The following is a 15,971-nucleotide window of genomic DNA, read 5'->3' on the forward strand; positions in this document are numbered from 1 at the left end:
TTGAACCCAGGACTTCTGACACTCAACCTCAATTTTGTTCCCCTCCTTTTTAATAAAAGAACACAACAAAGTTATCCTAAAATATGAAGGCCCCTGTTTGGAAAAAATAATCATGTAATCGATACGTGTAAGCACAATGTACCTAAGGCACTAAAATGATGAAATTGAATAGTGGAAAAACAAAATTATGATTCCATTTTATAAAGGTAAATACTGCAACATTATTCAAATGGAATCATGTTATTAATATTTTAATATATCAGTCTGAAGTAAGAAGAGCTGCAGTTAGACATATCAGTACAAATAAATGAATTTTTTATTTCATGGATCGCCCATTTTAAAATTTAAAACAATTCTGGACTCTTAAAAAGTATCTGAAGATACGTAAGCACAAAAAATCATTAAGCTGATGACAGAGAGCCTAGCATTCATGTATGTATACATCAGTCTTTAAGCCTAGTACCAAAACCCATTGCTGTTGAGTTGATTCCGACTCATAGCGACCCTACAGGACAGGGTAGAATTGCTGCATACGGTATCCAGGGAGCACCTGGTGGATTAAAACTGCTGACCTTTTGGTTAGCAGCTGCAGCTCTTAACCACTATGCCACCAGGGTCTCCTTAAACCTAGTAAGTAAACATTAATCTGTAACAGCCATGCCTGACAGAAACCATGTAACAGAAATCTTATGAACAATGTTTTCAAAATATGAACCATGTATTTATGCTTTGTTAACCTATTAAAATTAGGAATTTTCTAGAACTCTTCCTCCATGCATAGTGGCATGCAGAGCCTGCTCTGTGTCATCAATGTACATGAGAAATCAGAACAGCTGGAGTTTACTAAGCCTTGAACATTGGGTAGTACAGATTTTCAGGATAACTCATATCTGTCAATCTCTAAATCTAAGATGATGTTGTTTTATCATTTCACAATTCAAAAGCTCCTCTTTTACTTGTTCATACTAGGACTTACGTTCATTTGTCTTTGTCTCTTGTGTTTATTGCTCTTAGAATAGTGAAGAGACTTGATATTGTGCACTGAATAGTGTGACATGAAGATAAACTCACTTAAACACTTGTGAAAATGATACCCACACAGACCGATATCATGAGCTTTCACAAAAGAAGATAGAAAGCACAGAGACAAATACATTCTGAACAGAAACATATTATAATTCTTCCTGAATCTGAAAACCCTAAACAATTGGTGATGTGAACATCCCATGGACTCTGCAAATGTTACTTATTGTCACAATTAATGTGTCTAAATCAACCTCAAATATCATAATCAATTTTAGAATTAACATCTTGGCACTAATTACATTAGCACTAAATTTTAAATCTGCAAGTCCAGTTTTAAAGTACACCAGGAATTCGTCAATAAAATTATATTTCCTCAAATTCTAATTAGCTATATTATACACTGAAATGTCTGGAATAAATATCTAAAAATGTTTCCTAGGGTAACGTCTCATTTTTTCTGACCATTAGCTATGCCTTTCAGATCCTACTTATGTAATAGAAATCATTAATTTCCCTTACCTTTCTTATAAATACCACAGATCTCTGCCTAAAGTGACTTAAGGATGTGCACAGAAGAGTCACCCTTCTTTTATTTCTGGGTTGATCTGGCAGACAATTAGAAATGAGGATTTGATGGTTGGGAATATTTATTTCTAGACTTAAGGGGCTGTGATACTGAGAATAGAAATCAAAGGTACAAATCTTTTCTCTTCTTTTTATTCCTCTGCTGATTTTAACCTCTAAGATGATGTTTAATATAGGCTAAAGAAAAAAAAAAGGGGGGGGGACACTTGTAGTCAAAGTACAGGGATATCTACGATGTTCTCACAGAGGTGGACTAAAATAAGGCTATGAGCTCACAGTATTCAGTTTCAGGAGATCTGGAATTCTCTCAGTGTCATATCCATTTCAGTGAAGTGAACAGTATCCAATGAGGCACACTTCACAGTTCAAGAAAGGTATAACACATGCTGTAGGTTAATCTCTGAAGTCCTTCTGAGTTTCCATGTTTTGGAATTGAAATGTAGTGCTTCATAGAAAACTAAAAGATAAGTCTAAACTGGATAAATTTAGTTGTCATTAACCAAAAATGAGTTTACATAAAAAAGAAGATAAAGCAGACAGACAGATAGATGGATGAGAGAGAAAGGGACAGAGACAAAAGGAGAGAGAAATTTTTAAATTTTTAAAGGATTCGTCTCATATTGTGTATTCAGTTAAGTCCTTTCAGGAGAAGGCATTACCTGAAATGACACCACAGTAATGACTGTGAAGAGCGGGCTTCTCTGTGACTTTTTCCTCCATGGACCTTTTCTGCCTATATACACGGTGTGGGTGACCTGTTATGGCCATTGTGTCATTGAGTGGCTCAATAAATATGAAGTCCTCATTGATCTGTATAAATCCCATCTGGAATACATAACATAAAAAGATATGTAAGCAATACCATTAAAGAAATTAGTTTCTAGGTTCCCCTACTCACACACTCACTATTTATCTTCCACATATGTGCAAATGTAAAAGTTTTCTATTGAAGCTATTTTAGCAACCCCATTTGTAAGGTAACTATCTTCCATCTTCCCATTTTATTACTTCATCTTTATGTATTTTATGACACTAGCATAAACTTCATTTAGTCAGTCTTAGCCTGTGTGGGTGGGAGGCTAGATGCCAGCAACAGATGCACAGTAAAAGTTCTGGAATGTTAAAGGCTCACTTTGGGAGACCCATGGGGTCACTTACATGTACAGCATGTACAGCATGTACAGAAAGAGCAATACAATTTTTAATTGCATATATCCCACGGTCCAATTTTTTGACATTCATTATTTAATAATTTATGTAACATACGCAGGCAAGTCTAGGAGACTAACATTGAAATGAATATATAAAATATTCTTAAAGACTTCGTCTAAACCCTCTTCCTTGTAAATTCTTTGGACAATAAAGTAGAGGAAAAATGAAGCATCACTAAATTAAATTTCATTTCACCCAATGCCATGTTTTTAAGGTCAGTCAATTGGGAGTAGAGAGCTAAAACCACAAAATATAGTTAGGCTCAACAAAAATAAAGACTTACAAGTAGATATCCTTGTAATTTATCTAGGCTAAACACTTTTGTGTAACTTTAATATAATCTCCAATTAGTTATTTTGTATTCCATACATGTTTTGCTTCTCTCAAAATCTAAAACTACCTTGAATTCTAAAATAATTACATGAAATTCAGAAAATTTCTCCTTGAGCCTAACTTGATGGGGGAAAAAAGAAAAAGTCTTAAATATGAAAACATTAACTACTGGTCATTAAGGACGTGGTGCATCAACATGTGAGTCAGGGATAGATGATATCACAGTATATACCATTGATCTAGACTGTGCAAATACAGAAATATTTTATTCTTCTTGTCTCATATATTATTGTAATTCTGAGATTCACTCAGTATTTAAGGCCACTAATAAAACTGAGAGTGTGGCTGGTGATTAAGACAACTTTCATGGTGCTCATTGAGAAAATCTCAGGTAAATATGCTCAGTTTACCTAAATCATAAATGACATCATTTGATACAGTCTTTCATTGGGCTATAAACATAGATTTATACCAAAAAACCTTATAAAATTTAATTGCAGACCAATGTGTAAGTAAATTTTAATGGCCCCAAGAACAGATTCTTGGCTTAGATTATTTGGGTTTATAACTTACTACTAGTCATGTAACTATGACAAAGTTACAGTGCCTTTACCTGAACAACTTCATAGAGTTGTTTTGAGTATTAAATTCTTCAAAATGCATGTAATGCTCTTATCGTAAGACCTGACACTGGGTAAGTACCCAATAAATATTCATTCTTATTTTTATTTAATGATAAAAATGATCACACTAAATATGAGCACCCAAACAGGGATGAATAAATATATAATATGAACTGAAGAACTCATATATCCAACGAATCAAATTTTAATACTTGTTTCCAATATTAGAATATTAAATAGTCTAAGTGTTTTTTAAAATTAAGATTTGAAAACCTCTTCATAATATATAATTATCTGTTAGGTTAGAAAAGAGGAAGGACACTTTTAAAGAGAAAAAAAAGTTTGAATAAATATAAACAGTGGCTCATTCATTCAACACATATTTACTGTCTCAGCACTATATGCCAGACTGAGTTCATTCTGGGGCATATTTAGGACCAAGTGACACAATGTGGACTTTATGACTGTGACCAGAATTCTATCTGATGGTGCACAAAAGTGTTTCAGCTTGAGTCAGTATCTTTCAAGGTACTGAGTTAGTTAAGCAAACATGCAGAAAATCTTGAGGTTTTCTGTTTCCTCACAAAGGGCTCACTTTTTCCACTAAAAAAGATTGCTATCTTCATTGTGATTTGGCAAGCCACAGAAGAGTACAAACCCCAAAATAATCTCTCAGCACAAGTATGCCTGTGTTCAACAATGCACAATTTGGCAGCATTTGCCTTAGAGCAAATATCCTCCTCCCAATTTTAGAATGGACGATTTCAAGGAAAGAAAAGATAATGTGAAGTAATGTGGCTCTAGGCTCTATTAAAAATAAATTTAAATTACATACATGTTTTTATTCTAGATTGATTTTTTTTTAATGTCTTTTCAAAATTATTTTAACTGCACCCACTCCTCACTTGTCAGCATGGTTAGGCACCAAAGACCAGGTCATTATGCGAAAATCGACATGATATGAAAACAGAGGATGACCACATCAGATCACAAGATGGAAGATAACTACATCATTACATAACTGTCAAATTACATCATTATGTAACCACCAAATTATACCTTTACATAACTACCAAATTACATCATTACATAATTGCCAAACCACTGAGAATCATGACCCAGCTAAGATGACACATACCCTTAACCACCACAGCCAGCGTTACTCTAGCCTCGCACCTCAGCACTCCTTACTGCCAGATGTACGCTGTTAATGTGCAAAATATGTGGATGGTATATTTTTACTATTGTGATAAATGCAAAATGTCAGCTTATGAGATAGTTGATAACTGAGGAGTAGGTGTATTTTGAGACATTTCATGCACATATCTGGAAATGCATTAAGTTAGTAGTTGTTTCTTAAGCTGTTTCTTACCTTAGTTCTGTTGTTGCATTTTCTCATACGATGGAATCTGTTCTTTTGTCATTTAAAGTTATCGTTTGCCCTAACAATTTCGTAAGACAATTTTTTACAAATTATGACAGCTTATGTGAAAATAAACTACCATTTATTTTCTTATTGGTTCTAGTATTTTTTTTTTTCTTCTCTATTTAGATGCCTCTATGCTTTTTTTTTTTTTATGGAAACCTTGGTGGCGTAGTGGTTAAATGCTATGGTTGTTAACCAAAAGTTCAGCAATTCTAATCCACCAGGAGCTCCTTGGAAACTCTATGGGGACATTCCACTCTGTCCTAAAGGGTCACTATAAGTAGTATTGACTCGATGACAACAGGTTTATGGTTTTTATAGGAGCCCTGGTGGCACACTGGTTGAGACCTCAGCTGCTAACCAAAAGTTCAGCAGTTCAAACCTACCAGCTGCTCCTTGGAAACCATACGGGGCAGTTCTACTCTGTCCTATAGGGTCACTATTAGAATCGACTCGAAGGCAACTGCTTTGGTTTTTGGGGTTTTTTTCATGCTTTTTATACAATGACGAACATAGATCTCCACGTAAGTGTACTGACACTGGCCCCAACTTCTAATCACAACATGAAACTTGATTTGATCAATGTGCAAGAAAGTTTACATATTATTGCTTCAGTTTACCAAATATAAAAGGTTCATTTGTTCAAATTCAAATTATGATCTATTAAATATATGTACAGATTCTAAAACTCTAAATATAACTAAAAAATTAGATGGAACACAAAGCAATATATGCTCTCTAATCTTTTTCCCACTACTCCTGGGACAACTATTTCACTTTCATGCCTTACTTCCCGCTCACTTACATAACTGAAGTACTACTATAATTGTCTCAAGTTTTCTCTTGGTTCATGCTTACAAATCTCACTTTTTATTTTCTAGAACCTTGATTTTCCAGATGAACTTTCAGTGAATTGACTGAGGCTCTCTAGAACAAATACTGACTACTCATTAAGTTTTGAATATTAAAAGAGGCTATTACAATATACTGTTAAAAAATAAATAGCATATCACAAAAACTAAATTCAGTAAGTGAAAAAGGACATGAGGAAGGCAATCGTTAGCAGCCATTAAGTCAGCCCAGCTCATGGCAACCCCATCCACAACGAAACGAAACTCTGCCCAATCCTCTGCCATCTCATGGTAGTTGGGGATCTGATCATCACGATGCACAGGGTTTTAGTTGGCTGATTTTCAGAAGCAGACCACCACGTCTTTCTTCCTAGGCCATCTTAGTCTGGTAGCTCCACTGAAGCCTGTTCAGCGTCACAGCAACATGCAAGCCTCCAATGAGAGATTGGTGGTGACTGCACATGAGGTGCACTGGCCAGGAATCGAACCTGGGTCTCCTATACGGAAGGCAAAAATTCTACCACTGAACCACCAGTGCAGGTCATTATAATCCCAGGATATGAGAAAGATCTTGAGCGATAGTAGAATCTGAACAAGATTGGGGCCAATTTTCTCCCTATGAGAGGAGGAATTATGAAAAAGGACAAAGAGGATGTGGAGCCTAGGAAACAGCTGGAAAAGGAAGACGCTTGGCTTGAGCAGAGAATTGGAAAACTTAGCCAATAAATAAGATGCACCGATATTTTGGGAAACATCAAATAACAGTTTTTTATAGGAAAAGAAAATCAATGTCTTGAATGTCTTAGGATGATTAGGCTATCATATGTATAAGATGGATTAGAGAAATTACTGCAATACTGGAAGTAGCAAGTGTGTTTTATTTCTAAACAGTAGTAGTAGACGTTGTTGAAAGGATCTGGCAAAGGTATATGCTTGTAAAAACATTTTAGGCTAATGTCTGAGGCTATATATGATCTGACTTCTATACAAGTTTGGCCTTATTTTCTAAGTATTTTTTGCATGATAATGTAACAAGGTACATGTCATTAAGTAAATAAAGCATTATATAGTTTAAAATGTAAGCATAAAACACTGCTGACATCAATTATAATGTTGTTGTTGGGTGCTGTTGAGTTGATTTTGACTCATAGTGGCCCCATGAGACAGAGCAGAACTGCCCCACAGGGTTTTCTAGCGTGTAATTTTTTTAATCTTTATGGGAATAGATCATTAGGTCTTTCTCCCTCGGAGTCATAGGGTGGGCTCATACCGCCAATCTTTCAGTTAGCAGCCAAGCGCTTAACTGTTGTGCCACCAGGGCTCCTTCAATTATAACAAGTTTGTTTTATGCTTTATTCAAATAAAAAATCATTTTAATATTACCATAAATGGGAGTGATTTCTCACGCATTCTATATTGACATTTATTTATATAAACTTCTGATACTATATCTATCCTTTCATTTCATCATTCTAAAACACACTTTCTGATTCAACTTTTTAAATGTTTTCCCTTTATGCCCATGAAGGTATACTCCAAATCCTTAATGAAAATATATATAAAGCTTTTTATGGTAAACTCTCGCCTACCTCTGTTTTATTTTTGCCACACAAACTTCATACGTAACCATAAAAAAAAACATACAAATTTTAATTAAGTGAACAAACCTTATATTTTAATATATTTCATAATAGCTTTTAGTCAAATGATCATATTTTGCTACATCGCACATTCTATAGTCTTTTTTCAGAATGTCACTGTCAGTGTACAAGCTATCAGTTCTTCAAAATCAAGTGACATCCCTTCTCTCTCCAAAGAAAGTAGCCACTGCCTTCCCTATCCACTTTTGTATTATACATTTTCTGTTATTGTACCAATACATCTATGTGGTTATTGTTTTCATGACTCTATGATTAGACCATGAGCTAAGGGTCCCCCATGAGGGAAGGGTTTTGACCTAGTGCTCATTTTCATGCCTTCACTATTAAATGAAAATGTTTGGTACGCAGCAGGTGCTGAAGGAATGTTTCTTTTAACTTGAAATACTCTTTTCTTTTGATATCAAAGGAAAAGATATCTGTCATGGATTGAATTGCATCCCCCCCAATATGTGTCAACTTGGTCAGGTCATGATCAGTATTGTTTGGTTGTCCTCCATTTTGTGATGTTACAAATCCTAGCCTCTACGTTCATGGTTATGGTCCAGTTTGGGAGGGAGCTGACTTTTACGTTGATGAGGCAGGATTAGGTCATGTAAATGAGGATTAGATTATGCTATGTTATGTTAATGAGGTAGGATTAGGCTGGGCTGAATCTTGAGATCTTGATTCACTACCACAAATGATAAAACTACAATGGTAGAGGGAAACTTAGAAATCATGTTACCATCTTTAGTTTTAAACCAAAACTAAGAAATGTTACGTGACTTGCCTAAAATCAGAGTTAATTAAAGGTCAGGGCTAGAATCTGGGCCTCTCAATTTCCAAATTAATTTTTGGTTTTAACATATCATTCTGTATTTACTTGCTACCTGCATTCTAAGGAGCCTTAGTGCTACGCTGCTAACAAAAAGGTCACCATTATGTTTCAAACTCATCAGCCACACCATGGGAGAAAAGACCTGGCAATCTGCTCCCATAAAGATTTCAGCCTAGGAAACCCTATGGTGCATTTCTACCCTACTCTACAGAGTCCCTATGAGTTGGAATCGACTGAATGGTACACAACACAACCACCACCACCACCTGCATTCTACCTATATGTCTATGTATATTCTAGTTTCTCTCCCCTACTGAACTCAGAAATTGTTCTGAGGCCACCCATAATTTCCTTTTCTCTGTCATTATTCTCCTCTCTACGGCATCTGATCCCTGATCACTTTTTTCCTCTGCGAACATTACATTGATCTAGGACTTTCCTCTATCAACTATTTGCTTAACTACGTCATGTTCCTCATTCCAAGGTAGTTCTTTGGCCAGCAATCGTTCTCTGTATCTATCACTCTAATGAGTCTTCAAAGTCCTTTCTGCAGGTGGTTTTCAAACCTCCGAGCAGTGAAGCATCCACACTCCACTCTCCTAGTCTCTTCTTATCTCACTGCAGTTGCGTCATCTTTCTCCCCAAACTAACACCTTCTCTCTAAATTTGTATTTCCATTTATGGTTTTGTCTTTTTTCTAGTTATCTAGGCTAAAAAATCATACAGTCTTTTACTCTATGTCAAACCTATTTTAAAATATTTATAAGAAAAAAAGTGATAGGATTGATGTCAGGCACTTCATATGAATTATTTCATTTAATCTGCACAGCAAGCTGGGAAGCATGTGCTAATTTCATCAGTTTTACAGTTGAAAATCTTGAATTTCAAAAAGATTTATTGTGTCTTAAGATCACAAATCAAACGGATGGTGAAGATAGGAGTCAAACCAAAGACTCCCGGCTTCAAACACATGCTGCCGTTAAGGATATCCGAAAAAGAGTGGGCCTGCCATGACTCTTATTCCAAATAACCCTTATCTTTAAAAAATTTTGCACTAAGGATTTGATGTCAAGCAAAACACCTCACAGATGGTAGATATCCAAAATGTGATATCAAGAAGAAGGCCAGGCCCCATCGCTCACAAAGCAGACAACAAAAACACTGCATTGAAAGCCACGAATATTATCTTGAGATGACTGTTTTTATGTGATCAGACTTCTTGGCTGCCGAAGGTACACTTGCTTTCTGAGCTCACTAATGGTTTCACCTCCAGGCTTCATTCAATGGCAGTGCCTACAATCTGGCAGCCTTGGAAGAATACTTTGGTATTTTATTTTTACTTTATTTTTCCCTTTCTTTTACTTTTGTTCTCTATTTTCTTTCTTAACGTATTTTCTGATTATAAACCAGAATTTTCTATAATGGAACATTTGTAAAATACAGTAAAGAAAAAAAAAAAGAATTATCCCAAATCCTACCATAAGGAATATTTATATATGTATGTTTTTCTTACCCTACACTCTACCAAAATACACATACATGTACAGGCATACATAAGTGTGTACGCATCCTGTGTGTGTTTACACATACATGTACGCATGCAGTAGAGTTTTATACCCTACTTTGTTTTCTCCATTAAAGAATAGCTTGTGTTTCCTAATAGCATTAATATTTACAAGTCAGGCTCTATCGCTGAATTATAGTTTATCCTATAAATATACTATAGTTTTATTAGCTATTCATTCATTCAACCCTTTATTCAATAAAAAGGTAGGAGGGGAGGCAATGTTCCATTTATCCAAATGGGTCGAATTTATACATGTATCTTCTTCATAACCATTGCTTAAGCTTTACCTTGATCAAACGTGCACTTATTTTTATCTGTGTCCTATTTCACAACACAAGAAATGGTTTAAAAAATAGCCTAGAAATATACCACCAGATACCTAAGCGCCAAGGCAGTAGTAGGAAGCAACCATTTCAAAAGGATGAGTTATCCGCTTCAAAGAACATGTGTGAGATCCCCAGTAATTGGGGGGAGGGGGCGGGGAGGGGCATCTCTAAAGACAAGGAAAGTCTCCTGTTACTAGGCAACAGCTGAACAGAGACTCGGAATAAGAGGTGGCCAGGCCAAGGTCTAGGGGGAACTTTCTGGGCAGAGGAAAGAGCAAACGCCCTGAGATGGAACAAGAATAACATGTTTGAGGACAAGCAAGGCCAGTGACGCATGGTGGGAAATGGCTATTAGAGGAAGCCTAGGGACATTTCATAGCAGCTTCACTTATTTGACTCATATTCAAAAATGAACCCAGACAAAATTTCAGTCCTTTGGTTTCTTAACCCTCTAGTGGGTCACTATGAGTCAGAATCGACTTGATGGCAACAGGTTTGGTTTTTTTTAATCTTTTCTAGGGAGAAAGGCCTAGAGATCGACTTCTGAAAAACCAGCCAATCAAAACCCTATGAATTCCAAAGGTAGGATCCTGTTGTGCATGGGGTTGCTATGGGTTGGGGACCGACTCAACAGTCACTAACAACAACACTGGTTACAGATATTACTGTGGGAGGCTTCACAATGGCTTCATGTGTTACATCCTTTCAATATGTTGTCATTGTTGTCACATGTTGAATCAACTCCAACTCATAGAGATTACATGTGATAGAGAAGAGCTGCCCCATAGGATTTTCTTTGCTATAATCTTTACAGAAGCAGATGATCTTGTCTCTCACAGAGCTACTGGGTGGATTCAAACCTCCAACCTTTTGGTTAGCAGCCGAGTGCTTAACTACTATACCACCAGGGCTCCTTATCCTTTCAACATAGCCATGCTTTATTTACTTATTAAATACACAGGAATAGATTTCACTCCTACAAAAGAAAAAAAATGTTGAGAGATAGTAAACAAATTCACATTTAAATCTATCTCTTAATTTATGAGTGAGTCTCACCAACAGCCACTATACTCCATTGCATCTTTCTGCTTATTATTCAATGCTCATTATAAATGTTTTGGAGCCCTGATGGCACAGTGGTTAAGAACTTGGCTGCTAACATAAAAGTCAGCAGTTCAAATCCACCAGCCGTTCCTTGGAAACCCTATAGGACAGTTCTACTCTGTCCTATAGGGTCATTATGAGTCAGAATAGACTCGAGGGCAACGGGATTGATTTTTTTTTTTTTTTAATAAATTCATCAGTTGAACACCTACCATCTAGCATTATGCATGGCACGTAGGAGTCAAAGATGAAGACAGCTATAAACTCTGCCTTCGTGTGCCTCTCATATTAGGGAGTAAGATAGAAAATGATCAGGTATTAAGACAAATACAGTTAAGAAATTATAAAATGTAAAAAGTGTCAAAAAAAAAAAAAAAACCAAGCTGAGAAAAACAGTGGAAGTTGAGATGCTAGGGAGGGTGGCCAGACAAGGTTTTTCTAAGGAGGCAGGATTTGAGGTAAGACCTAAAGAGAAGGAGCCACTATGTGAAAAGAATGGAAGTAAGGAAAGGTAGTGTCACAGGTAGGGGAACATCATATACAAAGGGTATAAATCTTGAAGTGGGAGGGGTGCAAATTTATCTATCTACTTCATATTCACAAGACAAGCAGCCGTGGTGGTACAATGGTTAAAGCGCTTGGCTGCTAACCAAAAGGTCAGTGGTGCAAACTCCCCAGCTGCTCTGTGGCAGTCTACTTCCATAAGATTTATACCTTTGGAAGCCCTATGGGGCAGTTCTACTCTAGGATTGCTATGAGTTGGGATATACTTGACAACAGTGGGTTTGGTTTTTTTGGTTTTGGTTCACAAAACAGTACATTTGTTATTATTTATAACAATATATGTTTTGTCTTTTGTATGTATATCTCACAATAAAAGAATATATTTTAAAAAATGAAAAGAAAAATACAGCTATGTGATTCATCAATATAGAGGCAAGTATTGACTCAACGGCATTGGGGTTTTTTTTTTATCAGAAGGACTACAGTTGCTTCTGGAGAGCAAAACTCAGGATGAGGAGGAGGGGTCCAGAATATTTATTTTTTCAATTATAATTCTTAGAGTAAGCATTGCATTTTAAAACATATATGATTTAGATAACACTTCAATTTTTTTTTAAAGGCTAAAATGAAGGAATTTAGGACTTTTTCAGAGGTTACTCCAGTAATCAAAGCAATAAATAATGGTAGAACTGGTAAAAAGTCTATCAATGAGGGAAACCTATAGATGGGCCAAGACTTAAAGAATTTATGTAAAGAATGAGGCAGTGCCATAGATAAATAGTAAAAACCCACTGCCGTCAAGTCAATTCCGACTCATAGCAACCCTTTAGGACAGAGTAGAACTGCCCCACAGAGTTTCCAAGGAGCACCTGGTGGATTCGAACTGTTGACCTTTTTGGTTAACAGCCATAGCACTTAACCACTATGCCACCAGGGTTTCCAGATAAATAGTAACAGCAGCAAAAAACAAAACAGGTTGGCAGGGCCCGTTTTAATGTAGTGCTCTGAAGACCATGATGAGTCATTTAGCATATATTTGACTTGTAAGGGAAAGCAACTGAAGACAGATAGCATGATCCAAGATAAACACTGAAGAAAATCATTCTTGCTCTTTTTTGTAAAACAGATTGTTGTCATTCGGTGCCTTAGCATCGGTTCAGTCTCATGTAAAACTGAATATAGGATGAAAAGAGTGGAATTGTGAAGACCAGTTTAAAGTCAGTCCAGGTGAGAGATAACGGTGGCTGAACTAAGGAAGTAACAAGGATGTGGAGATAGATTTGTTGTGGACTCTCGCCCAAATCAAAGAGCCAACTCCAAACTTACTAATGATGTAGATGTTGGGACATGAGGGATCAGGGACACAGAAGAATTAAGGATGACTCCAAAGTTTCTGACTGAGTACTCAGGAAAGGGAGATAGATGGCTGTAATTGAGATGCAAAAGTCAAGTAGTAAGTATAAAGCAAGTTTCAGAGGTAGAGAATCAAAGTTTTTGATGGGAACTTATTTGGTTTGATATATCTGTGAGACATCCAAGTTGAGAACTTAAGTAGACAGTGTATGGAAGTTAGAGGGAAGTTTTGAGCTACAGATATATGTTTGGGAACTGTCAACATAAAGATCTTTTTCTACTACATGATAATGAATGATTTTTATGCCAGGAGCAAACTCTGAAGAACCTAGATTTGAGAAGTAGAGAAGGAACCAGAAAAGGATATTGAGAAGCAGTGGCCAGTGAGGTTACAGGAGAAGTAGGAGATTGTATAGATGACTTTTTTTAAAAAATCAGAATTAAGTTACGTAGAAGAAGTTGTCAAGGATTTCATTCTACTTGGATCAATAATCAAGACCCATGGAAACAGGAGTCAAAAAATGACATATTGCATTGGGCAAATCTGATGCAAAAGGACTCTTTAAAGCTTTTAAAAGCCAAGATGTCTGACCCAAGCCATGGTATTTTCACAACTGCCTCATATGCATTCGAAAGCCAGACAGTGAAAAATGAAGACAGAAACATTTGAATTGTGGTTGTTGATGAAGAATATTGAATACAGCACTGACTGCTAGAGGAATGAACAAATCAGTCTTTTTGTTTTTGTTAGGTGCCATCAAGCAGTTCCAACTCATAGCAACCCTATGGGACAGAGCAGAACTGTCCCATAGGGTTTCCAAGGAACAGCTGGTGGATTTGAACTACTAATCTTTTGGTTAGCAGCTGAGCTCTTAAACACTACACCACCAGTCTTAGAAGAAATAAAACTGGAATGCTCCTTAGAAGCAAGGATGGCAAAACTTCATCTTGTATACATGGGATACATCATCAGGAAAGACCAAACCCCAGAAAAAAGACATGTTTGGTAAAGCAGAGGGTCAGAAAACAAGGGAAATCCTCCGTGAGATGGATTAACACAACAGCCATAACAATGGAGTCAAACATATCAAAGATGATGAAGATGGCAGAGCACTGGGCAACTTTTTGTTCTGTTATACATAAGGTCTCCATGAATTGGAGCCGATTTGATGGCAACTAGCAACAACAACAGATGGACAGACAGGAAAGAGTCTTCATTCAGTTCACTCTGGGTAAGTTATTTCCCCTGTCTAATCCACACTACTCAGGTTTAAAAATTTAGTAGTGCTATACAAGATGATCAACACATGTGCTCATGCCGATGTTAAATGCAACAGCAAAACCTGACCAAAGGGACATTTTCATATGTACATTTATCAGATTTCTCAAGAGTCACAGTAATGTGGTTTTTTTTGTTGCACATGAGAAAACTTTTACATGTTCCATATTACTGAGTCAGGAGGAGAATTCAAATGTATTAACTAACTGTCCTTGACATAGATCATTTCTTTAAAAAAACAAAAACAAAAGGCGGTTTCCAACTCTTGCCACCCTCCCCAGAGGTTAATGAGTTGGTGCCTGTTCAGTTGTACACCTAGTTGTTAAAGGGTTAGTCACTCAGTGATATTTTAGAGCCATTCACCATGGTGATGAGCACTCGCAGCACTTATCTCATGTAATTCCAGCCCAGTTAAGTGCTTTAACTAAAACTGAATAAGACCACTGAGAAAGCTGCACAGCTGTGATTTGGGGAAGTACTCATCACTGCCAGATCTTACTGGTGACCTCACAATTGACAGAGAGGTTGCCAACCTCCTACATATCCCTAGAGCGTGGATGCAAATTCATTTTACCATGGAAACAAGATTAGTGGAGCAAACTACTCAAGGACCATAGCACTGGCACTCAGGGACTTGGAAAATCTGCTGCAACTTATTTCCCGGATTCAACTAAAGGTCAAATAAATATAAAAATTAATTTATTTAACAATACTTACTGAGTGCATACTATGTGTTAGGTAATGTGCTAGATTCAGGAAATAAAGCAATGTAAAAAACAGTCATTTAAAAACGGACAATCGAAGTATCTTTCACAATACTTAAGGGGTTTACTTATTGTAGATATTAAAAGCTCTTTCTCATTTGCACCCACATCATCAAAATGGGGAAGCCCCGGTGGTACAGTGGTTAAGTGCTCGGCTAAAAACTGAAAGATCAGCAGTTCTAACCCACCAGCTGCTCCTCAGAAGAAAGATGAGGCAGTCTGCTTCTATAAAGATTTATAGCCTAGGAAACCCTATGGGGCAGTTCTACTCTGTCCTATAGGGTCGTTACGAGTTGGAATTGACTGGACGGCAGTGGGTCAGCAAAATGTGAAATTGGTCTTTTAGGGATTTTTTTTTTTCTTCCATTCAGGACCCTTGAATGATTCAGATTTTCTTCCCCACCCCCATTCTAAATGATATTAAGTAATATCCAAGGAACTTTATTTATTGATCTTTTACCACCATTAAAGGGATCAAAAAACCTTGTGCCAACAAAGCTCTACCTTGCATGGCCTATTTCTTAGCCACAAGTTTCCAAA

At 36.6% G+C, this 15,971-nt stretch overlaps 1 protein-coding gene and 1 non-coding gene across 2 annotated transcripts in view; both read right to left on the reverse strand.

The window, feature by feature from the left end:
• ADAMTS19 (ADAM metallopeptidase with thrombospondin type 1 motif 19) overlaps positions 1-15,971 on the reverse strand; it is a 326,216-nt gene that overhangs the window by 257,977 nt on the left and 52,268 nt on the right. Inside the window, exon 3 of the mRNA XM_064275572.1 lies at positions 2,271-2,436. Within this exon, the coding sequence (XP_064131642.1) occupies positions 2,271-2,436 (166 nt within the window). The remainder of the gene's footprint in view (positions 1-2,270; positions 2,437-15,971) is intronic.
• Positions 6,524-6,594, reverse strand: TRNAG-UCC (transfer RNA glycine (anticodon UCC)). The gene has a single exon. It is a non-coding gene; the product is annotated as a tRNA-Gly (tRNA).

The sequence above is a fragment of the Loxodonta africana genome, chromosome 2 (genome assembly GCF_030014295.1).
Source record: "Loxodonta africana isolate mLoxAfr1 chromosome 2, mLoxAfr1.hap2, whole genome shotgun sequence".
NCBI classification, from domain to species: Eukaryota; Metazoa; Chordata; class Mammalia; order Proboscidea; family Elephantidae; genus Loxodonta; species Loxodonta africana.